Genomic DNA, 25467 nt, shown 5'->3' on the forward strand with positions numbered 1-25467 from the left:
ATAACTACCGATTGATTTTGCATTCCTAACAGAAATTGTCATTGTAAATAGTGGTGCAAAGATCAAAGCTGTCTAATCTATAAATCTCAAGGTTAAATCAGAAGATTTATTGTAAAAATGTTTCTGTAACAGCTGCCAAAAAAAGAGTATAGCGCACTGTGGTTTGTGAACAAAAGACAAACAACAACAACAACAAAAAACTTTTCATATCCCTCCTCAGTTTTTTTCACAAATCGCTATATATAAATATATATATATATATATATACAGGTGCTGGTCATATAATTAGAATATCGTGAAAAAGTTCATTTTTTTATTGTAAATTATTTTAAAAAATGAAACTTTCATATATTCTAGATTCCCTACATGTAAAGTAAAACATTTCAAAAGTTTTTTTTTTTTTAATTTGTTGATTAGAGCGTACAGCTCATGAAAGTCCAAAATCCAGTATCTCAAAATATTAGAATATTTACATTTGAGTTTCATTAAATGACCATCCCTACAGTATAAATTCCGGGTATCTTTTGTTTTTTGAAACCACACTAATGGGGAAGACTGCTGACTTGGCAATGGTCCAGAGACAATCATTGACACCCTCCACAAAGAGAGTAAGTCACAGAAGGTCATTACTGAATGGGGTGGCTGTTTACAGAGTGTATATCAAAGCATATTAAATGCAAAGTTGACTGGAAGGAAGAAATTGGGTAGGCAAAGGTGCACAAGCAACAGGGATGACCGCAAGCTTGAGAATACTGTCAAGTAAAGCCAATTCAAACACTTAAGAGAGCTTCACAATGAGTAGAATGAAGCCGGAGTCAGCGCATCAAGAGTCACCACACTCAGACATCTTCAGGAAAAGGACTACCAAGCCACTTCTGAACCAGAGACAACGTCAGAAGCATCTTACCTGGGCTAAGGAGAAAAAGAACTGGACAGTGAACAGTGGTCGAAAGTCCTCTTTTCAGATAAAAGTAAATTTTGCATTTCATGTTGAAATCATGGTCCCAGAGTATGAAGGAAGACTGGAGAGGCACAGAATCCAAGCTGCTTGAAGTCTAGTGTGAAGTTTCTGAAGTCAATAATGATTTGGGGGGGCCGTGACGTCTGCTGGTGTTGGTCCATTGTGTTTTATCAAGTGCAGAGTCAATACAGCCATCTTCCAGGAGATTTTGGAGCACTTTATGCTTCCATCTGCTGACAAGCTTTATGGAGATGCTGATTTCCTTTTCCAGCAGGACTTTAGCACCTGCCCACAGTGCAAAAACCACTTCCAAGTGGTTTGCTGAGCATGATATTACTGTGCTTTATTGGCCAGCCAATATGCCTGACCTGAATCTATGGGATATTTTCAAGAGAAAGATGAGAAACAGTCGATCCAACAATATACAGATGATCTGAAGGCTCAATAGTGCCTCAGCAGTGCCACAGGCTGATCACTTCCATGCCACACTTCAGTGATGCTGTAATTTGTGCTAGGAGCAAGTCATTTGCTGTAATATGTCCTGCCGATCAAGTATTGAGTGCACAAAAGAACATACTTTAAAGAACTTGAACTTTTCTGTTTTGCAAATCCATTTTTTGATTGATCTTAGGAAATATTCTAATATTTTGAAATACTGGATTTTGGACTTTCATGAGCTGTACGCTCTAATCATCAAAATTAAAAAAAAAAACTTTTGAAATGTTTTACTTTACATGTAGGGAATCTAGAATATATGAAAGTTTCATTTTTAAAAATAATTTATAATAAAAAAATGAACTTTTTGATGATATTCTAATTATATGACCAGCACCTGTATATATAAGCCTATATATGTATATATATATATATATATATCAGATTTTTAGGTATCTATATAAAAATTTTATATAATCTATATAATTTTTTTTTTTTTTTTTTTTTTTTGGCCACCCCAAGATTTGCTGTGGCCACCCCTAATAATTTCTGGTGGCGCCACTGCCCTCATGTCGTTCCACACCCATAAGATCTTCATCGTTCATATTCAGAACACAAATTAAGATATTTTTGATAAAATCCGATGGCTCAGTGAGGCCTGTATTGACAGCAAGACAATTAACACTTTCATTGCCCAGAAAGCTACTAAAGACATATTTAAAACAGTTCATGTGACTACAGTGGTTCAACCTTAATGTTATGAAGTGACGAGAATACTTTTTGTGAAAAAAACGACTTTATTCAACAATATCTAGTGATGGGCGATTTCAAAACACTGCTTCATGAAGCTTTACGAATCTTTTGTTTCGAATCAGTTGTTCGGAGCGCCAAATTCACGTGATTTCAGCAGTTTGGCAGTTTGAAATGCGATCCGACCCACTGTACTCACATGAACTGTTTTAAATATGTTTTGAGTACCTGGATCTTGAGAGGTTCTGTGGCATTGCTGGCAATAGAGGCCTCACTGAGCCATCGGATTTCATAAAAAATTTCTTAATTTGTGTTCCGAAGATGAATGAAGGTCTTACGGGTGTAGAACGACATGATGGTGAGTAGCCTAATAAATTACATTATTTTCATTTTTGGGTTAACTAACCCTTTAAAGTCATATTGTCTCATTGCCCAAAGCAATTACATAGCTTTAGCATTATTATCAAAGTTTATAAGAGTCATATAAAAATACTGCAAGTCTGTTAGCGAGCCGCCACTACTCTGCATATCCACCAGATGGCGCCTTCTCGCCAGAGTTCATTCACGAATCTGACCCGAACTTCACCGCGCTTCAGTAATGCGCGGCCTACGCAATGGAAAAGTACCAGAGCTTGTCAAGCAGACGCTGACTCCCTTACCTTGTATGGCTGACAAAACCAAACAAACCAGTGAAAACATGAGTGCAATCCGATTCTTGAAACCGCAGAAATGGGGAAATTAATTTCCGTGTAACTTCTGTGACTTCAGCTAAAAGGATGTGATGAAAAAGTTTAGAAGGAAGTAATACTTTGCACTAAGCGATTTGGAGATTTTCCGAATTTTGAAATCAATACATCATAAGCAAAAGCTCCAAAAATAGCCCTTTGCATGAGCACAAAGGTGTCTTTTGTTAACATTAGTTAATGCATTAGCTGTGCAATATTTACAGCATTTCTGTTATTAGCCATCTTTAATAAATTTGGTTAATAAACATAAGCTAGGTACAACATGGTGCATTAACTAATATTTGATTTTAAAAATGTACTATTGAAATTAACCATAAGTATGGAAGCTGGTTTCACCACAGAATAAAAATAAGGTAATTTAGAAACTTTTTTTCATATCAAAATGTATGACCTTTCCTCCAATGATCATGATTGCGAGTTTATATCTTGTAGTTCTGACTTTATTTCTCACAATTGCAAGATATAAACTCACAATTGTGACAAAAAAAGTCTAAATTGTGAGATAAAGTTAATTATTGTTTTTATTTAAATAAGATTAACAGGCATATATACATGCTGTAGAAGTATTGTTCATTGTTAGTTCATGTTAAATAATGCAGTTAACTAATGTTTAAAAAAGAGGCCTTATTGTAAAGTGTTAAAGACACATCTGGTCTTAAAATAAATGTTGATTATAAGGTGTGCCCGTTGTGTCTGTGTGGATTTGGATCAGATATCCACAGACATGACCAGTTCTTTTCTTAGAGTCAGTTTGATTGTACAGTGAGATGATTTTAATGTACTGTATTAAGGTAAATGTTGGGTTAGTCTGATCACCACTGATTCTTCCAGACAGTTTGGGTGAGCAGTGATGTCATAATGCGTTGTCGCACTTATGTGACACATCTCTGCCTCTGTATTGTCGCAGCTAATGCTAATGTACGTCATCTGATGTTTAAACTAGCATGGAGACTGTGACCAGACCGGACAACAGTAGTCATGTTTGTGTTAGGCCTACTATTCTTGTTCTTGTGTACGGCATGTGAAGCTACAATGCGCTACTGTGCTTTTGCTTTGAACTTGTTACCGGTGTAGAAAGAGATTTTGACAAAAGAATGTGTGTGTGTGTGTGTGTGTGTGTGTGTGTGTGTGTGTTATGAATGTCTGCTTCAGCCAACTGGTTATGTCTGTCTTTCATGGGAACCGGCAAGAGTTTTGTCTGTTCCTTATCTTTGTTTTTGTTGGAGGTCGTGTTGAGTCTGCGTGTTTGAGTTTTCGTACTGTATGAGTATGAGAGTCATTGTGTATCTGTGGCACACCAAACATAAAGAGTTTATTGATATTCAAGACCCAAGTGCTATAAAATAATGTTTACCACAGCTCTTACTTCCTTTATGTTTCCAAGTGTTTTTATTTTTTTTCTTACAACAGAGCGGTTTCCGTAAGTCAAAAAAAAAAAAAAAAAAATCTGCCTGCTTCCGAAAACACATACTCTCTTGAGTATGTATTTATTTTGAATAAGTAGTTACTTAACGACTGCTAAATAAGTATGATCTATATATACACTGCCAGGAATTTACAGGATTAAAGAGTATTATTTTACAATAAATGACTGTAGTCGGAAATTTACAGTGAAATTAATGCATGCTGGGTCATTTTCTTACGAATTACTGTTAATCAACAGCAAAATGATACATCAAAGTAATTCACTGCTCTTGTTTTACTGTGAATTAACATTATAAAGTTGTCTTTAACCATGCCACTGTAAGAAATTATATTGTTTACCACTGTAATTGTTTTGAAGTCACCATTATGGTGATCAGTGTTCTATTTGCTTGGGCTCTTGGACCTTGTATATTCATATGCAAAATTCTGATCTAGCCAAGTCAGAAGTGTGACAAATGGAAACATTTGTTAGAACAGTGACAAGCTAGAATAAAAAATAAGCTAATTGGCTGATTTTCAGTTAGTCAAACTATTCTTAGCATGAATATGAAGATTTCGCTTTAGAGTTATTGTAGCATGAAGATTTACCCGTATCTTATTTCAAATTCATAACAGTTTGTAGATTGATCAAATAGTCACAATAGTAAAGCAACTGCTGAGATTTATCTTTGAAAGGTGTGACATCATCTTGCAACACAAGACTTTTTTTTTTTTATAAGCATCAAATATGCACAGACATCAATACTACAAAACACAACAATGGTGACACTAAACAAATTATACTATAAAAAAAAAACACAAATTACTAAAAGTGGACCAAAAATAAGATCAGCAGCACAAATAAAACCAACAAGTATCAAAAAACTCTACAGCATAACCTATTCATGCTGCATTGCATGCTGGGTACCTTCATAGTACACATGCACTATAGAAATAGAATGTGATATTGTTTGTTTACAGTCATTTTTGTTTTCCAGTACTGTAAAGTCACTTTACTTTTTACAGTAAAATTGTAAAAACTTCACTGAAATTGGCAGTACTGTAGATTTTACAATACATTTCTGAGAGTGTTAGATACAAGAGAAGTCCTACTGTGAAATGACTGTGAAAGTAATGCAAATATTAACCTGGAATATACTGTAATTTCACAGTAAAATGTTTAACAGTGGTATGAATGTGTGTAGAATGTAATCTGGACATACGCCATGTTGTCATTATCACGAGACCTACCAGCATCAGTTGCGTCACATCACCACCATTCACAAATCCTCTCCCGTGGCCTCATGGGATAGTAAAGCATTCATGGTATGCACACTTCAGAATCTCACCAGAAAAAGTAGGTCATCAGGTACTTTTTGCCTACTCTTTTATGAGCACTGTGAATTTAGACATACTTCTTTTGTTACATACTGTTTTTCGCCTACTATATAGTAGGGAAGTTAAGTATGCGATTTCGGATGCTCCCAACCCTTTATTTTCTCTACTGAGAAATTGATTTTTACTGATTAAAGGTACACTATTTTTGTTCAGAATTAATAAAAAGTAAATAATGAATCAGTACATTACCAGTTCTTCTTCCAAAACGTGTTTATGTTTTACCCTCATTCACTATGGTAAGCCTGTTATAAGTGTTTATGCTTTAGACCTGTCGGGATGGTTTTTTGCAGGAAATTGCTTAGATACGTCACTCACCTGTGTGTGTCTTGTCATATCTGTAAATAGAGAAAAGTTGCTGCTACTTTGATGTGTGTGTGGTGTGGGAGTGGCATATGTTAGTGTCACAACTAACGAGAAAGGTTGACTTAGAGCCGCTAAATCTCGAACCTCCGGTGAATCACCCATTTTAAAAAAAAAACGCAGAACAGAGGAGAGTCTGTTGGATATAAGAAAGTGACAGAGCTCGTAATAAAACAAGAATCAACATTGGCTTGGCTTTTCAGAGATGGCGAGAACTGAGGGATTTGAAATGTTGTAAAAGCAATGTAGAGATGATGTTTTAATTACTCAGCAGGTCAGTAAGGTATTTTATTGAACAGATAAATTGCCATATGTAGCTCTCTAACAGAGTTCATTGTAAAGCATTATCTATTGTGAAGGGTTGTTTCATTATGGTTGTTGTATCACTGTGCTGGAATTTATTTTCAAGGAAGTACCATGACTATTAATGGATAAAGCTACAGCTAATCAGATTAAGATTCTTTCCATTTAAACTGGTTATATCTATTAATAAAATAAGTAGTGAATGTTTTGTGGGAAGTATGATAACCATATTCATCCGCACAGTCACGCAGAGCAGAAGCACAACCAAAACAATGTTCTTCCGCAAAATGCATGCAGTTTTGTTTTTTAACCGCTGTAGGGTCAAAAGTTACATATAGTGTACCTTTAACCTGTAAACCTTTCAGATAACATACATTGTATAAAAGACAAACCTACAATGAGCTCTTAGATTGAAATGATATATGCCAAAAGTCACTGTGAGGTCAGTAAGATTTTTTGATGTTTTTAAAAGAAGTCTCAGGTGCCTTTTTTAATCAAAAAAATAATGTAAAAACAGTAATTTTGTGAAATTTATATTTGCAATTTAAGCTAAGTGTTTTCTATTTAAATTTATATTTTAAATTGTAATTTATTCCTATGATGTCATAGCTAAATTTTCAGCAGCATCATCACTCCGGTTGTGGGCGGTCACTGTCGTGCTCTCTTGAACAGCAGGAACAAAGAAATATTCTATGTAGTGTATGGAAATGGCACAGAAAACAAGCTTCCTCCCACCATGTTGTAAATATCACCGCTCTTTCAGGCAGATGAAAGAGTCGCTTTTACTTCTGTGAGGCCAAGGCCAATATAATTTACCCCAAACACACAAGCAGCGTTACTCACCAGCCCTCCCACATACAGTGTTTTCCTGCAGGCTCCTCCAAGTGGGTGAGTAATCAGTCCCTTTCCTTTCTGATGCAATATCATGTCAAATACAAACAGGAATCACTCTCTAGTAAACATATAACTAGACCAATGATTACTTAAGATATAATTATATATTTGACCAATAATCTGCATACATTTTTTCTGCTTAATTTTATATTATATATTAATTTAATTTATTGTTAATACTAAATTATGTGTTTTGCAGAAAAGTGCACCACTGGCAGTTTTTAATGTTGCCATGGAAACAGAAACTCAGTGTCCACTCAAGATTGTGACGCAATTGGTCATTCAGTTTTGTGTACAAACAGACATACAGATGACGAACTTTGTGACAAACGTCCCTCAGGTGAAATATCAAGGATATGGTTAAATTTGTGTTCTGTTTCTGTCTGGATGCTTGGACGTGGAATACCTACTGCACTGTTCATTATTTTGTTAGGAAAGTTGTTCCTACTAAACTACTCTAATTGAATAATTAGTGAATTAGACTGAAAATAATCCAAAATAATACCGCTGTCTGTTCCACCCACAGATCAGTTATGTAAATTTAATTTAGATAATTTGTGAACAATGTACAAATACGCCAGTGGTGTAGAGATGGGTCATTCCTCAGACATGGTGGCCTCTGATTTATTTATTTATTTATCCATCCATAAATGATACTCATCTATCTTAATTTACTGTGTTCTATTAATAAATTCATACAAGATTATTATATTATAGGATTAGAGAAGGGTACTATTGGCTGTCATGCTTTTTGTCAGTGGTGTTACACTAAATGAAATATGATGGGAACCAGTAACATTACTGTATCTCCAGGTTTACAGCCTATCATGTTTGATACACAAATTTCTTAAGGCCTGTAAATTATAAACATGATCAAAACTTTGCTTTAAAACCTGTTGAACACTATCTAATACATGTCTTCTGTCGTCAGATTGATAGTTTATACTTTTTAGCAAGTAAAAGGCATTTTAGTATGAATAATAACCCTGGGTTAAGTGCAGGGTGAAAAGCCTTTTTGTGTGAAGAAGAGACCATTTCATTCCTATATTTATAGTCCGAAATGTTCATTCAGTATAAACTCGATATACAGTTGGCTATACGAGGATGCGCGATGCTAGAGCCTTCATGTAAACAGGTCGTGTGCTGCGTTCATCCAAACAGTGACACTGACATCGCAAATATGCAAATAAGAACATTAACCCAGGGTTAGGTTAGGAATGTACAGTGTGAAACGTCAGTTTATGAATACCCATGATTAATTGTTAACCATTTAGAATGACCCAGGGTTAAAGGATTAGTTGACTTTAAAATGAAAATTACCCCAAGCTTTAATCACCCTCAAGCCATCCTAGGTGTATATGACTTTCCTCTTTCTGATGAACACAATCGGAGTTATATTAATATCCTGACACATCCAAGCTTTATAATGGCAGTGAATGGGAAACAACGACTATGAAGCTCATGAAAGTGCATCCATCCAAAGCAAAACATACTCCACACGGCTCCAGGGTTAATAAAGGCCTTCTGAAGCGAAGCGATGCGTTTGTGTAAGAAATATATTCATATTTAACAAGTTATAAAGTAAAATATCTCGCTTCCGCCAGACCACCTGTGTTCATCAAAAAGAAGAAAGTCATATAGGGTGAATTCAGGTTGATTGGGACACTTTTTCCAAATTATCTCAATTTCAAAAAGTATCCCAATCACCCTGAATTAAAGGATTAGTTCACTTCCTGATAATTTACTCACCCCCATGTCATCCAGAAGTGAACTAATCCTTTAACCCTACACCTAGTATAGCTGAAGGGTGAGTAAAGTTTGGTGTAATTTTCATTTTAAAGTGAACTAATCCTTTAACTATTTCAAGTAAAAAAAAAAAAAAAACCCTAATTTTGCTCAATTTGGGCTTCTGAATAAAACAGCTGCGGTGTTTTTCAAATATGAGCTCCATATTCTCACTATATCATACTAAATGAGCCATAAAAGCCTGAGGTATCAAATATAATACTACAAATGTTTTCAACACTTTGTCTAAAGGTTTCTGATTATTATTTTATATGGCAGGCTTTACATGGTTATAAGAGATTTTAATTAACAGTCATACATGGCATACTAGCATCAATGACTGCAAACGGCAAACCAACTTTCCTTGCTCTAATAGACTTAACCTGAAACTGTAAATATTCATAATACGGTTATTTATACTATTTCAAATTACAGTCTAAAAGTTGCTTTAAAACATGCATGATTTTCTATATGAACTCCATAGTGACTTTTTTCCATCTGAATCTGAATGACACTGATATAGGCTGCTGTTTGTGGTTCATGGGACAAGGAAAGGAAAACGGAAAGAGAGACGTGAAGTGACAGTGGAGCGAGAGGGTGGAGCTCAAACACAGAGATGGTGTGATGGACATAGGAGGAGTGAACAGGTAGCCGAAAGGTGTGCATGTGTGTTTGGATCATCGTCTACTTCATATCAATCATCATCATCAAAATCACCATCTTTGAGGACAAGAACCAACACTCAAGGAGAAGGAAGCAAGTAGACGGCCTCATGCAGCTTTGAAGGTAACAATCTCTGTTTTCTGTCTCATCTTCTTTTCTTTCTTTTTTTTCAATTTTTGGTTTGATCTCGTTGTTCATAGACCATCACGTATTTCTCTTTATCACAGTGATATCGTTGCAGGTGGTACCAGACTCATCCATGCAAGGTAAAGGCCCATGTTGTATTTCATATCTATACAATCAGGCAAGTTCAGACATCTGACCATGATGTTGACAAAAAAGAAAACCATAGCATGTTTTTTGTAATCCCCTGTCTCCATATTAATTTTTTACGTTAGTGCTTCTGTGCAATGGTCACCATTTGCATGGTGAAGTTTGCATAACTGCCCTCACAGAGCTGCATGCAAACAAACACCATTCTTCATCCATCCTTTGAAAAATGGAAATATACAGTTATGTTTTTATATATGCATCTGTAGTGGCTTCAGAGTTTTCATGCTTAATGAATGTCTTTGCATTAGATCAGGGAGCATTTATATTTAAGGCAAGACATGCAGGTGAATAGGGTAAAAAAAAAAAAAAGAATATCACCATAACTTTCCAGTTGATTGATTGATTACATTAAGAATTGCATTTTTTATATCACAAGTTTTCTGAAATGTTACATTTAAATATACAAATAAGGCAGTGTCTAATCAAATATGCTCTAATTTGCATACATTTACATACAGAAATCTAAACCTTGCGTAAATCCAGGTTCAAAAATTTTCTTTCATTTTGTCAACTTCTTTGAGTTAAAGGCTTTTGCAGAAGTGTACATTTATATTTGCTATGTGTAGATGATTTTTATTGTATTTTATCTTGCTTTATTGGTTTGTGTGTGTGTTTGTGTTTTTGCTGCTGCAACACCATAATTTCCTTTCGGGTATCATATTGTATCGTATCTTTTTATCACTCCATGGGTCAAGGTTATTGTTTTCAAGCATCAAAACAATAAGTGTAATACAGCTTTGAATTGTGTTTTTCAGTACATCAGAATGGGTCCTGTTTAATTTGTTTGCTTTTTTCTGAGCAAAAATTAAATATCATAAATTTTTACCATGATTTACAGAAGACACCCACTAAAATGTCATTCAGTGTAACAATCTTGTCAAAAAAATCTATTTATGCCATATTAAAAGCTAATTAAGCTCCAAACCACTGATTCGAAACAAAAGATTCGTAAAGCTTCATGAAGCAGTGTTTTAAAATTGCCCATCACTAGATATTGTTGAATAAAGTTGTTATTTAGATTTTTTTGGCGCACAAAAAGTATTCTCGTCGCTTCATAACATTAAGGTTGAACCACTGTAGTCACATGACCTGTTTTAAATATGTCTTTAGTAGCTTTCTGGGCAGTTAAAGTGTTAATTATCTTGCTGGCAACACAGGCCTCAATGGGCCATCGGATTTTATGAAAAATATCTTAATTTGTGTTCCGAAGATGAACGAAGGCCTTACAGGTGTGGAACGACACAAGGGTGAGTAATTAATGACAGAATTTTCATTTTTGGGTGAACTAACCCTTTAAAAGTAGACGTTTTATTGCATTTAATGTGCTTTCTATTTCTATTGATGCATACATCTCAATGTCTTTGACCCCCATATATCAGTAAATACTGTCAACAACCAGAAAAAATAAATGCACTATGTTTTTAGGAATAAAATGTATAAAATCAGGCATGAACAAATATATTATATATGAACAAACTCCACCGTAAAAATCTTCAGAATATAGATTAAATTAGAGTTAATCTGTAAAGTTGTGCAGGAGGAAAAAAAACATTTTGAGAAAATGGCCTTTAAAGATACAGATGATAAAGTACAATAAAATAAACATTTAAAAGTCTATTTGTATGTTTTCTTTCAACTAGTCAGAAAAAACAGATTATGAAAAGCCAAATAGCTCAAATGCATTAAAGTGCCCCTATTATGCTTTTTCGATATTACCTTACATTTAGTGTGTAATGTAGCTTTTTCTGAGTGTAAAAGTTCTGCAAAGTTTCAAAGATCAAAGTGCATGACAAATGGAGTTATTGTCTCCTAAAAGAAAGAATTCATTCTAAACTGCCTGAATCGAGTCGTCAGTAATTCCAGTCTTACTTCCTGCACAAATCTATAGGTTTGTTACAAATCATTTTGTTATTGGCTGCCTGCGATTAACATCTACTTTGACTCGCCCTCAAATGACTCCTGGAAGAGTTTGGTTCATGTTGTCGACATATCGAGAAGACACTGTTTTCAGTGTTACTGTTCGTATCACTGTGTATCAAGTGCTCCGGAGCGGAAATTCAGATATGGTAATGAGCGTTTAGTTTCTAACGTGTGATGACTGGGCCGTCTGACCAATCAGAGCAGAGTAGGTTTTCAGAAAGGAGGGGTTCAGAGAGACTGATTCCTTTATCGAACCATTTCAGACAGTTATGTTTTTTGCCTGTAATGTCTTGCCCTAAAGGGTTAGTCCACCCAAAAATGATGTGTAAGAAAAATGATTTACTCACCCTCAAGCCATCCTAGGTGTATGTGACTTTCTTCTTTCAGCCAAACACAATCAGTGTTATATTAAAATATTCTGGCTCATCCAAGCTTCATAATGGGAGTGATTGGAGGATGAGTTTTTGAAGCCCAAAAAAGTACATCCATCGATCATGAAACGTACTCCACGCGGCTCCGGGGTTTAATAAAGGCCTTCTGAAGTGTATCAATGCGTTTGTATCAGACAAATATCCTTATTTAAAACTTAGCGCCATACGCATTCGACTTGTGTCCAAAAAACTTTACTTAACTTCCGCGACGTAGTACACAATCACATGATGCTCTACGCTACGGCCTTGACGTACTATGCTTTGTCCTACATTATAATGCATAGTACAACATATCATTGTGTACTACTTCACGGAAGTTAGTGCTTTCGTCGCGCCGGAAACTCGTTACTTTATAAAGTTTTAAATATGGATATTTTTCTTACACAAATGCATCAATTCGCTTCAGAATGCCTTTATTAACCCCCCTGGAGCCGTGTGGATATCTTTTATGATGGATGGTTACACTTTTTTTGGGCTTCAAAAAGTCATCCTCCAATCACTCCTATTATAAAGCTTGGACGAGCCAGGATATTTTTAATATAACTCTGATTGTGTTCGTCTGGAAGAAGAAAGTCATATACACCTAGGATGGCTTGAGGGTGAGTAAATTATGGGGTAATTTTCATTTTTGGGTGAACTATCCCTTTAGGATAGATAGCACATGCACTTGAGTATGCATCTGAGTGTAGATATAGACACTTACCTAATGCAATGACATTCAGTGAGCCAGAAATCTCCACTTCAGTAGCACTTACATACACCAAACTTTTACAGTTTTAAGCATTCTAATAATTTTTGGGGCCATTATTTAACACATAAGTGGTATATTGTTATACAGATAGAATCAAAAGCTCAGTCTTTAATTTCAGTGCTGTAGTATACAGTACATTAGCTTCCTGTTTGTACATTTGTCATAATGCAAAACAGCAGTGTGAATGTATAGACAGTTATGCAAAATGATATAGTCATCACACACACACATACATCCTGTATGACAACATATCCCTCTCTTTCTCTGCCCGGACATGTGTAGCTCAGAATGATGTGATTATAATACACACGAGAGCAATGTGTTGAAAACTTTAGTGAGAAAAATATGGACTTTCCCTGCATGCATACGTATGTATCTTGAGTAAACAGAAACAATATTATTACATTTTCTGAAGAAAATTTTTATTACAAAGTTTGAGTGGTGTTTGCTTATTCAAAAGATGCCACCATGATGCTTGTATAGGTGATTTCCAGGGCATTGCTGTGCCATTGCTAAGAGGTTCTGAATAGAGTACCTCAGGGATGACGAGTTTTTGTAGGCCAATCCGGAAGTTAGCGGCGCACGGGTTCCCTCGATCAAAAGCCTATGCATTTTTCCCATAGACTTTTGGAAAATCACAAAAAATAAGCTCTGTGTTTAACAAAGGGTTATGACACTTAGATGTTTTGTCTATCAAGATAATCTTTACAAGTTAACACCACATTTATACATTTTGAAGCCTAAATAAAGTCGTCAGATATAAAAAGCTAACAGTAGGCTATAAACGGACTACAGCACACTATGGTCGCAGATCAACGTCACCACCACCAAGCTTCCTTAAACTTTATTTTAAAAAAAACTTTATTTAAAAACATGCTCACTGTTTATGATCTGCGCTGTATATGAATACTTATGCACTTTTTCATGAGAAATACTGTCCGAATGTCCTGTTTGTCATGATGACGTCTAAAGTCCCCGCCAAAGGAAGTAGTCCCTTTTAGCAATTTGTTAGCAACCACCGTTTTTAAAACACAATAAAGGTTTTAAAAAGCGGGTTATAACTGGTGTGTTTTATGTCATAGACCAAAACGTGAAAATATTTAGAGGCTTTGTTAACCACAGACCTTATTTCAGGCGATTTAGCAAAAACCCATTCAAAAAACCCATAGACTTTAGGCCGATGGAACCGGAAGTCCTAAAACTCGCTTCCGGGTTTTGCCTACAAAAACACATCATCCCTGAGGTACTTTATAGGGCTGGGTTAAAAATATCGATCATTTTTACGAAACGATATCGATTCTTAAATCCCAAGAATCGATTAGTCTAGTCTGTTTTCAGTTGATGAATGAATAGAACATTGTAGCCCTCTTCCAATCTAATAAATGGCAATAAGCTTTGTCCTTTGTTACTTTTGATATGAAACAAAGTCTCAGATTTAAAATTCTGTCTATTTTATTACGAAATTAAAAAAATAATCGTTTTGGCGCTGTTTGATGTGGCGTGACAGATAGCTGTAGCCTCAGATCAAGAGAGGCGGCAACGCGAAGCGCGCGTGAACTGATCATCTCTTCCGCTTTAATACCAGTTACACTGCGAAATAAACATGAATGAACACCCAAAGGTACGTTCAAAGATACAGTACAACTTACCGAAATCCGTATCCTGTCTCATGGAATAGCTCAATCAGTGTTTCAAACGCGAAAGACGTCAATAAAACAGCTTGTAAGCAATGTCACGTAACGTCACATTTACCTCAGAAACCATATTCAGTGAACATAACTTGTTAGTCAGCTAGAAAACTAAACTCCAGAGAATAGCATTTTGTTAAATATGCACCATATTACACATTCGTTATAATTTATAATGATGTTCAATATTTAATGCATGTTTGAATAAATCCGTCAAGTTTTTATAACAGCCACCATTTAAATAATGTATTTCAAAAAACGAATTGGAGTAGAAATATAATTACATAATTGTAAAGTTAGTATTTTTAAGTTAGTAACTTTATTATTATAAAAACTTCCTTAACTTCCATTAATTTAAGTGTTTGTATACAAATCAGTTAATTTTAACCTTCAATATTATAGTAATGTAGAACTGATTCCCATGTATTGTTTACAGCATTAGTTGAGAGATTTTTTTTCCTTGAGAAAATGTACTGTTCCTTATATATATCCAAAATAATCAATATTGAATCGAATTGAATCAATATTGAATCGAATTGCAAGCTTGTGAATCGAAATCGAATCGAATTTTGAAATTTGTGTCAATACCCAGCCCTAGTTCTGAATAAATTTAGCTCGTTGCTATGCAGTTTCTAGGATGTTCTGATGGGTTGCCAGGTGGTTTGCCAAGTCAATTGAGTAATAATAGTAATAAAACATTTTCACCTTTTTTTTTTCAATTTTAACCCTGATTCAGAGATATAGGAGAGCTTATCTCTGAGATCAGAAATAAATTTATAAGATCATTTAACCAATTAAAATTGTATGTTTCTATTCAAAGTTGCGAATTTAACGTATGTGCAAAATTGGAATATCGCATAAAGCACATCCATTGAGCCGAAGAGAACAAAATCGTCACTTCCTGATAAACTGGTGCCAAATATCACTAAAGCCGTTTTTCCACCGAAATTACCCGGAACGATTTGTCCGAGGAACTTTTTTCCCCACAGACCTGTTGCTGTCTGCGTTTCCATCGCGGTCTAAAGTACCATGAAGATTAAAGGGTTAGTTCACCAAAAAATGAAAATTCAGTCGTTAATTACTCACCCTCATGTCGGTCCACACCCGTAAGACCTTCGTTCATCTTCGAAACACAAATTAAGATATTTTTGATAAAATCCGATGGCTCAGTGAGGCCTGCATCGCCAGCAAGATCATTTCCTTTTTCAATGCCCATAAAGGTACTAAAAACATATTTAAAACAGTTCATGTGACTACAGTGGTTCAAACACTGTAGTGATGGGTGATTTCAAAACACTGCTTCATGAAGCTTCGAAGCTTTACAAATCTTTTGTTTCGAATCAGTGGTTCAGACAATCAGACAATTAACACTTTCAATGCACAGAAAGCTACTAAAGACATATTTAAAACAGCTCATGTGACTACAGTGGTTCAACCGTAATATTATAAAGCGACGAGAATGTTTTTTGTGTGCCAAAAAAACACAATAACGACTTTTCAACAATATCTAGTGATGGCCGATTTCAAAACACTGCTTCATGAAGCTTCACGAATCTTTTGTTTCAAATCAGTGATTCGGATCGCGTATCAAACTGCCAAAGTCACGTGAACTATTGACATTTCGAAACACTTATGATGTATCGAAGCCTCATTTACTGAAATCATGTGACTTTGGCGTTCCGAACCACTGATTCGAAACAAAAGATTCGTAAAGCTTTGAAGCTTCATGAATCAGTGTTTTGAAATCGGCCATCACTAGATATTGTTGAAAAGTCATTATTTTTTATTTTTTTATTTTTTACAAACACGATCATGTTATCTTGTTTTCGTAGGCGGATGCTTCCGTTTGGGAACAAAGTCATGTAGGACAGTTGTAGGAGGTAATTATACCGGACCACTTTGATGACAGACTTTGGCCCTGGCATTTCAGAATGACCAAAACAACAATTCAGATGATGCGCAACAAGATCGGTCCGCTGGTTGGTCCAGTTATGCTGTCCCATCGTGCAAAGTCACATGACTTTTTTTGATGTGCATCAAGGAATTTATCAATTGAGCGCATACATTTTTTAAGCACATTTTTAGAATTTATGCATATCTTGGTGTTTCCATCCAGATTTTTTATGCGATATCTCAAAATGTGCATAAAAATAGGTGGTTGGAAACATAGCTGGGGCATTCCTTGGCTATTTCTCAGCATGAAGATTTGTGTGATTCTCATTATTTTTGTATTTAATTTACATTTTGTATTTACAAATGTTTTTTATTTGTGCAAAAATTTGTGTAAAATTTGCTTTGTTATATTAGATGTGTGGAGATTCATCACCAAATGTTTTGGTGTGGAATTCTCTGGAATTATATCATTTGGTTTATAGCAAATAATACCATGGTCTGTCTGAATACATGACTCTGATTGGCTGGAAGGTGTGCTTTAAAACTGTTTAATGCACAGGTAGTTCCAGTCAGTTTAATCACTGTATATTAATGTGCAGCTTTCATTGAAGCGCGCACACACACACATTACTTACAGCCTGTATCAGAAATGTGCTTTTAATGTGAGCATAATTTAATATCAGAACTTTCTCAATGACCTTGTAAAGCCATGAAAGTGAAATGCATTTTTGAGCTGCTATTTAACCTTTAAAAAAACAGTTAGATTGATTTAAGGCCAAAATGCCCTTTTTCTTGCCTTGTACTTTCCTTGCCTGAGGTTCATGCTTTACAATTTACATCCACTCTCTATATACACACATCTTTATTGCTGAAATCCAGCCTCTTATTTAGCCTCTCAATCTTAATTACCTCTAATTATCACGCGTTTGCCAAGAGACAGCAAAATGTAAGACTGTTCAAAACCAGTCACGCTAACTGACTTGACCTGAAGCAGAACTGCATGAGCTTTGAGTGGATATTTTGCCAAGTAAGACATGTTCCTGGTTCAACAATGATCCTGGAACAACATTCCTGCTCGAAAATTTAGTCCTAGCCCTAAACCTAACCCTACCAATTACTTATCCCTAAGTTCAGAAGGAAAAGGTAAGTGAATAATTAATGCAAGTATATAACTATAACAAGGTCTTGTTTGTTTCTCTCAGTATTCTAGACCGGTGGTGGACTTTGAAGGGGTTACAATGGATGTTCAGGTGGAAAAGGAGAGAGGAGATGAGGAAAAAGAAGAAGGGCAAAGAACGTCTATCTTCTCCCCGCAGCTGAAAGCCATGATGCGAATCAAGAAGAAGTATCTAAAGAGATCTAATTCAGTCAAATTGGCTGTCAACTCAGCTGCCTCTGATCCTAAGAGCCCCCAAACCAGAAAGTTCAAGCGAAGGAAGTCCCGTGTGCTGTTCCCTAATGACACTCTGATCAAGCCAAAGAAAGAGCGCAGCCGAGCGAAACCTTTCCTAGTGCTCTTTAGCGTGATCGTCTTCGTCCAGGTAATGCTGCCTGTTCTTTTCCTTGGGTGTTAATTCTTTTGTGCCGGAATTGAAAAAACTTTTAAACATTCATTCTGTCTACCATTGGCTGGCTAAACAGGTTATCACACCCTAAACGCAATGTTATTGTATGTCACAGACTGCTTAAAAATATACTGCAAATCCGTTTGGTGCCACTTTACCTTTAACGTTTGTTAATTCTCCAGAAATTTCAATTTTATTCCATATATATATATACACATACACACATACATACATATATACATATCTGTCATATCCTCTGTGTTTGTTTTCATATCTTCTGTTTGTTTTTGTTAACTGAAATAAAGCTGAAATAAAATAAAATATAAATATTAGATGGAAAAACTTGATCTTAAAAAACAATCAAAATTACAAATGTTGCCTTGGCAAATAACTAAAATAAAATAAGTGAAAAAGTGAAACTGAAAAATAAAAAGTAAATTTTATATATTTATATATGTGTGTATATATATATATATATATATATATATATATATATTGGCCAGGCAGTATATATACTGTACTGCCCGGCCAAAAAAAAGTTGCTGTTTGGATTTAAATAGGAAAATACTTAAGCATCTATGACTGGATCATTATTTCTGTGATTATTATGTTTCTAGCATTTTATATGTTTGGCAACAGTTCTTATAACCCTAATTTATGGAGTGTGTAGCTTTTCGTTTCTTAAACAACCATGTAAGGAAGACGTATCATGGCCATATTCCAGGATGACAAAGACAAGATTCATCAGGCTCAGATTGTGAAAGAATGGTTGGGAGTGAACATGAAGAATCATTTTCACACATGAATTGGCACCTCTGGGTTCATTGAAAGTCTATGGGATGTGCTGGAGGAGACTTGACAGAGTGATCACCTCTTGCATTGTCAATAAAAGATCTTGACCAAAAACTGATGCACCACTTAAACCCAAACATATAACATGCTAGAAACATAATAATCACTGTGATAATGATCCAACTATAGACTCTTAAGTATTTTCTCTTAAGTATTAAATCCAAACAGTGACTTTTTGTTTTTGTTTTTTGGGGGCCAGGCAGTGCTGTGCATAAGTCTTAGGCACAAACAATCTTTAAGATGCTTCAAGATATCAGTTTACATGTCCAAACATACATTTTGTCATTAATAGTAATAATCCACTGAGATTTTTGGATCTGTATTTTGCAGTCTGACAATAGATGGTATTGTCCACAAAGATCCACAAGAACTGTCTTAAAACAATGTTTTTGATGAAAAGTCTAGCATGCCTAAGACTTCTGCACAGCATTTTCTTTGGCAAAGTTTTCTTCCTCAAGAAAACTACAGGAAAAAGTTGCTGTTATAATAATTTCTTGTTAGTTAATAGTAGTTACTAGAGTGTAAATAATGCATTACTCATTTGTTCCTGTGTAGTTATTCATTAACGAAGGAACAGTTTTCTAAAGTGTTACCTAAATTTTTTACCCAAAGTTACTAGCCACTCAGCATTTTCACTGGCCACAGTTTTGACATTGACACCATGGGGAAAAACTGCCATATAGATATTTTTAATATTATCTCATAATTTGGTAGCAGGTATATTAAGCTGCTGTCACTTTAAGGCCTGACGCACGGATCCATTATACTGTTACACATGCATTTTCTTTCTCAACTGTTTACGTTCACTTCAAACATAACTGTGTTTATGTGAATAATCACCAGGACCGACATTTTGACATTATTTTGTGTGTATTTGACTGTTTAAGCGCAATAAGCAGTGAAAAAGAACTCAATTTAGTTCTGAGAGGCGGCTTTATGTGCGCACACTTTGGGTGTAAACACAAATTCTGCAGGAATGAGTAAAATTATGCGCAATACGCGCAATCCCACGCCGAAATTCAAGCCCTGTATAACCAACCATATTCATCCAGAGCAAATGAAACAAGTGAAGGAGGGGAGGAGGAGGGTTTGTGTGTCAAACTCGCTGTTGGAGAGATGAGAGAGTGAGAAAGAGCAGCTGGTATCGTGTATCTATTCTGCAGAAAAAGAGTATTGGGAGCGTTTCAGATATTTCAGTATTGATATGTATCGAAAAATCGATATTTTTGACACTACATTGCACTTAGTTTATTATTTCAGATGCTTTTTTAAAAGACTACAGTTGAAAATAGTAAAATATATATAAAATTCGACCCTGTCTAGTAGGAGTGACGGCGTTATACGCCACTGCTGAAATCCGCCTGCATTTGGCGAGTGTTAATGTCAATTCCTGGTTAGTATAATGTCTAAAGTGGACCATCAAAATGAAGTGTAACCAAAGCGTTAATAAAAGTGGCTTCCCATTCTCTTTTGAATTATTTCCTGTTCTCCCAGGTCTACAACGCCATTGAGAATCTGGACGACCATGTTGTGAAGTACGATCTTGAGGGTTTGGAGAGGACGTTGCACAGGGAGGTGTTTGGCCAGCCAGAGGCGCTAGAGGAGCTAATGGACCATCTGAACGATTACCTGTCCACTTATGCCCACCAGCAGCCCCTCGCCCTGTCTTTGCACGGGGCGTCTGGTATCGGGAAAAGCCACCTGGGTCGCCTACTGGTACGGCACTTCCGCTCCGTGGTGGAGGACAAGCTAGTGGTGCATTATTTATCCAAACACCACTGCCCCCTAAAGGAAGCAGCGCAGCACTGCGCCTCCGCACTTGCTCGGCGTATAACTGAGGTAGTGACTCAAGCCGAGGAAGAGGAGCAGATTCCCTTCTTCATTCTGGATGACGTAGAACTAATGCCGCCTCCGCTGCTGGACATCTTGCAGACGTTTCTTCAGTCAGATCAGACGAATGAGTTTCTCAATGTGGTTTACATTTTCCTCAGCAGTCTGGGGCAAAGTGAGATCACAGCTCATGTTCTTCAAAACGCCTCCACCGCTGGAGCCCATAAACCACTCCGACGGGCCCTGTCTCTCATCCATCCTCTATGGACGGAGCCAGCGGTCGAGCTTATACCTCTTTCCCTGCTGGAGCGGGAACACATCATTCAGTGCTTTTTAGAGGAAATGACCCTGGAAGGGTTTTACCCCGACCTCAGTCATGTAGAGAGACTGGCGGATGAACTGGCCTATCACAGAGCGGCTGGAAGACAGTATGCAAAAACTGGATGCAAACAAGTAGTGGGAAAAGTTAACCTGCTTTGAGAGATCTGAGAGAGTTCTGTTTGAAAATGTGCACCATTCAGCTATTTCCAGTTACGCAAATACAGCTCCTATCTGAAGAAATACTGAAAAACAACTTGCCAAACTCACATTTCAAAGACACTACCATTCAAAAGTTTGGGGACAGCAAAGAAATTTATATTTTTTTATTCAGCAAGGATGCATCAAATTGATCAAAAGTGACAGTAAAGACATTTATAATGCTACAAAAGACTTGTATATCAAATAAATGCTGTTCTTTTGAACTTTTTATTCATCAAAGAATTCGGAAAAAAAAAAAGTATCAAGGTTTCCACAAAAATATTGAAAAAAAACTGTTTTCAACACTGATAATAATAATAAGAAGAAATGTTTATTGAGCAGCAAACCAGCATTCAAATTCACCAAAGTCACCAGATCTCAATCCAATAGAGCACCTTTGGGATGTGGTGGAACGGGAGATTCACGTCATAGATCTGCAGCAACTGTGTGATGCTATCGTGTCAATATGGACCAAATCTCTGAGGAATGTTTCCAGCATCTTGTTGAATTTATGCCACAAAGAATTAAGGTAGTTCTGAAGGCAAAAGGAGGTCAAAACCGGTATTAGCAAGGTGTACTTAAAGGGGTAGTTGATTATGATTTCACTTTTTTAACTTTAGTTAGTGTGTAATGTTGCTGTTTGAGCAACAACATGTGTAAAGTTACGACGCTCAAAGTTCAATGCAAAGGGAGATATTTTCTTTTAAAGAATTCTCTGCTTAAGGACTACAACGAGCTTCTTCACAGGTTAGTGACATCACTAACCCTAAAATTTACATAAATTTACATAACAATGAGGGTGAGGTCATCTTGGGCTGCTTTAGAGAAGAGGAAGAGTTGTTATAGTAGAGTGTTGTTACCATGCCGTCATTTTACGCCGGACTGCTTCACAAATGAGGGTCAATTCAACACTGGATTTGCACAAAAGATTAACATGACGGCACATGCTAGTCGATGAGTTGAATCAACTCCACAGCAACTACATAAATTTATCAACTAACCATTCAGAAACGTCCAGTTTCATTCTAAAAGTTGTAACTTCTTCCTGAGTCTCTCCATCAGTATCCGACTCCGGTTTGAACAATGTAAGGCTGAACACCGTTACTGACAATCCTCATTTTGGCTGCGTGAGATTCTCCAGTTTTGTTGTTGTTGAGGGACCGAAGCACGAGCTGTTTAAGCTCCACCCTCTTCTGGAAAGCGTGCCGGGAGCAGCAGCTCATTTGCATTTAAAGGGACACACACAAAAACGGCATGTTTTTGCTCACACACAAATAGGGGCAAATTTGACAAGCTATAATAAATGATCTGTGGGGTATTTTGAGCTGAAACTTCAGACACATTCTGGGGACACCAGAGACTTATATTACATCTTGTAAAAGGGCCATTATAGGTCCCCTTTAATAAAGTGGTTGGTGAATGTATATGTATATCAAATATAAAAGCTATAAATGCATTGATTGCCTCTGGTAGTTTTCTTGTGTGCAAAACTGTGATATATTGGTGTTTGGTGGTGTGCTTGCTGTTTTTACTTGGTTGATGTTTGGGTTTGTTTCCTCTGATTGGCAGGTTGATCTTGATTTCACCTTTGTGTGTATATATTCGTGTGAGACAGAAGCCTGGTTACCACCACAAATAATTTTGAATCCCAAATACACACCCCGTATCTGCCTACAGCCCTCTGTCTGAGAATGCTGAACATAACAAGATTCAATTTTAATCACTTCAAGACACGGCCGAAAAGTATATGTCACGCGATCACCACACATACACACACTTTCCATGTAAAATGATTTTCAATTTGGAGAAAATGCCTTGAAATATGAGTGCTTTTGAGTACTAGCAAAGGATTCATGATATATTAAAAGTTGATATTCACACTGCAAACAATGACGTTCTTCCTCAGTATTTTTGTCTTCTTTTCCAGAACAAATATCTAAACATTCTTAAATCAAGATACATTTACTTAAGAAGCAAAATGACAAGATATTAAGTCTTGTTTTTAGTAAAAATTGACCAAAATTAAGTGAGTTTGAGCTTAAACCGAGAAATAAAAAATCTGCAACTGGGGTCAGAAAAAAGAAACTTAATTCAAAGGAAAAACAAGATTATATTCCTGACACCACTGTCAGTTGTTTTTTCTTGCTTTAAGCAAACTCACTTCATTTTGATATATATTAGAAAACAAGACCTAAGTCATTTTGCTTCTCAAGTACATGTATGTTAATTTAAGAATGTTTAGACATTTTCACTAGAAAAGGAAGAGGAAGAACAGACCATCATCTTTTCCACTTAAAATGATTCAAGAATCATTTTAATGCAATCCTGGCTTGTCCCATATTTCACACTGTTCATATCCTGTTTTTAAACTTTTTTAATCTATACCTTTGGCACCGCAATTCTGAGTTAGCATTAACCCAGGGTTAAAATCTGTGCCAAATGTATTTCAAAATTAACACTGGGTTAAAAAAAAAAAAGTGCTATAGCAGTTTTAAATACATCTACAATTCTTAGCATGATTCTGTCAGTTCAGTCTGTTTGACTCAATAAATTGATTCATAACTTTTCGAACGATTCATTTGTGCCAAGTCTCCACATGGCATTTTTTTTAAATGTTTTATAATGTTTTGTTATAAATATTTGTAGTTAAATATTCTGGTGTATTAAAATATATCTGAAAAATTATTCAATATTTTATTAATATTTTAAACAGTATTGAAAAAATGCATATTGGTATTGATGCGTGTCTATATATATATATATATATATATATATACAGTAAATAATCTTTATGTTTTTGTCAAAACACCCTGCCCCAATTTTGCTCAAGTTACTGTCACTTTTTTCACTGCACACTTTCCTACCTTCTTATTGCAAAGAAAGCACGTGCCATGGGGAGTTTTAATAATATCAGCAACAATGTTGAGACATGCATAATCTTGACATCTGCACTTACAGACAGACAGTTTAATTATGTGCTTTGAACTTTCTGGTAAATCAGTGTAATTTAAAATAGTTACAAGGGTGGAAAAGGGCAATGGAGGTGCTGGAGGGGTCACATTTCCATGTCTCACACAAACTAAATACAGTACTGGAAAGTACAGCAGCGAGTTAGAGTTTGCAAAAAAGCACATCTGTCCTTTGTATCATTTGGTAAAAAAAGGAGAAGAAGAAGAAAAATAATGAAAGTGTAGCTGGTCAAGCATGAAGGTTTGATTTTGTGTCTGATCTCAGTGTTGCTTGCAGCAACTGTGAACAAAGAGTTAATATCCGAAGGAAGGTGGAGACCAAGGCCAGTACATTCCTTTGTTTTGTGGTTCAGCCCAATGCCAGACTAACTTCGTATAGCTGCCAGCAATTTTACTGCTACAGGATCTTTCAGCGCACCAGAACTTTCCACAGTTCCACTACTGTGGCCTTTATGTGCATTATACAATAGATTTGCACATTTACTGCTTTATTAAATTGATTTTAAATACAGAAGTTGTTTGAAATTGTGGATTGCATCAGTGGAGCAAACCGGATAAGAACTTACAAAACATCCTATTAAACCAGGAACTGAAAAAACATGACTCCAGATTTTTTGTAACCAGAGTTTCATTCAGAGCGACCAATCACAGGCCGGTGTGGAAATTAAAAAGGAAATTTCCTGACATTCACGTGAATTCTTTCACTGAACTGACTCAATCACTCTATCTGATTTTACTAAGGCAAGCATCACTATTATAACTGCTCAAACTTGGGGTTAGTGATTTCAATAAAGTTTTTAGTTTGTAACTCATCCTGCACCTTATGTGCTATAGACGTGAAGTGGATTTGTGTAGATTATTAAAATGTTCTTCACACTAATAAAAAATGGTTATTTTAAAAACCGTTAAACCAAAATGGTTCTTCTATGGCATTGCTGTAAAAAACCCCTTTTGGAACCTTTATTTTTAACACTAAAAGAGGGTCCCAAGCCATATTTAGCAACCTTAATACCATAT

The 25467-nt window shown here is 35.9% G+C and overlaps 1 protein-coding gene across 1 annotated transcript; it reads left to right on the top strand.

Moving 5' to 3' along the window:
- Positions 1-4003: 4003 nt before the first annotated feature.
- tor4ab (torsin family 4, member Ab) lies at positions 4004-23396 on the top strand. The gene is made up of 5 exons (XM_051895672.1): positions 4004-7591; positions 9560-9822; positions 9927-9965; positions 17918-18256; positions 20627-23396. The coding sequence occupies exons 4-5, from the start codon at positions 17954-17956 to the stop codon at positions 21440-21442; spliced, it is 1119 nt and encodes a 372-aa protein (XP_051751632.1). The 5' UTR covers positions 4004-7591; positions 9560-9822; positions 9927-9965; positions 17918-17953; the 3' UTR covers positions 21443-23396.
- The last annotated feature ends 2071 nt before the right edge of the window (positions 23397-25467 follow it).

Source organism: Ctenopharyngodon idella, chromosome 5 (assembly GCF_019924925.1).
Source record: "Ctenopharyngodon idella isolate HZGC_01 chromosome 5, HZGC01, whole genome shotgun sequence".
Classification (NCBI taxonomy): Eukaryota; Metazoa; Chordata; class Actinopteri; order Cypriniformes; family Xenocyprididae; genus Ctenopharyngodon; species Ctenopharyngodon idella.

What these genes read in the sequence shown, in the direction of transcription:
- tor4ab (XM_051895672.1), top strand. Translation starts at nt 17,954, where the DNA reads ATGGATGTTCAGGTGGAAAAGGAGAGAGGAGATGAGGAAAAAGAAGAA. An exon ending in GCGTGATCGTCTTCGTCCAG is followed by an intron (nt 18,257 to 20,626) that starts GTAATGCTGCCT and finishes CTGTTCTCCCAG; the next exon opens with GTCTACAACGCCATTGAGAA.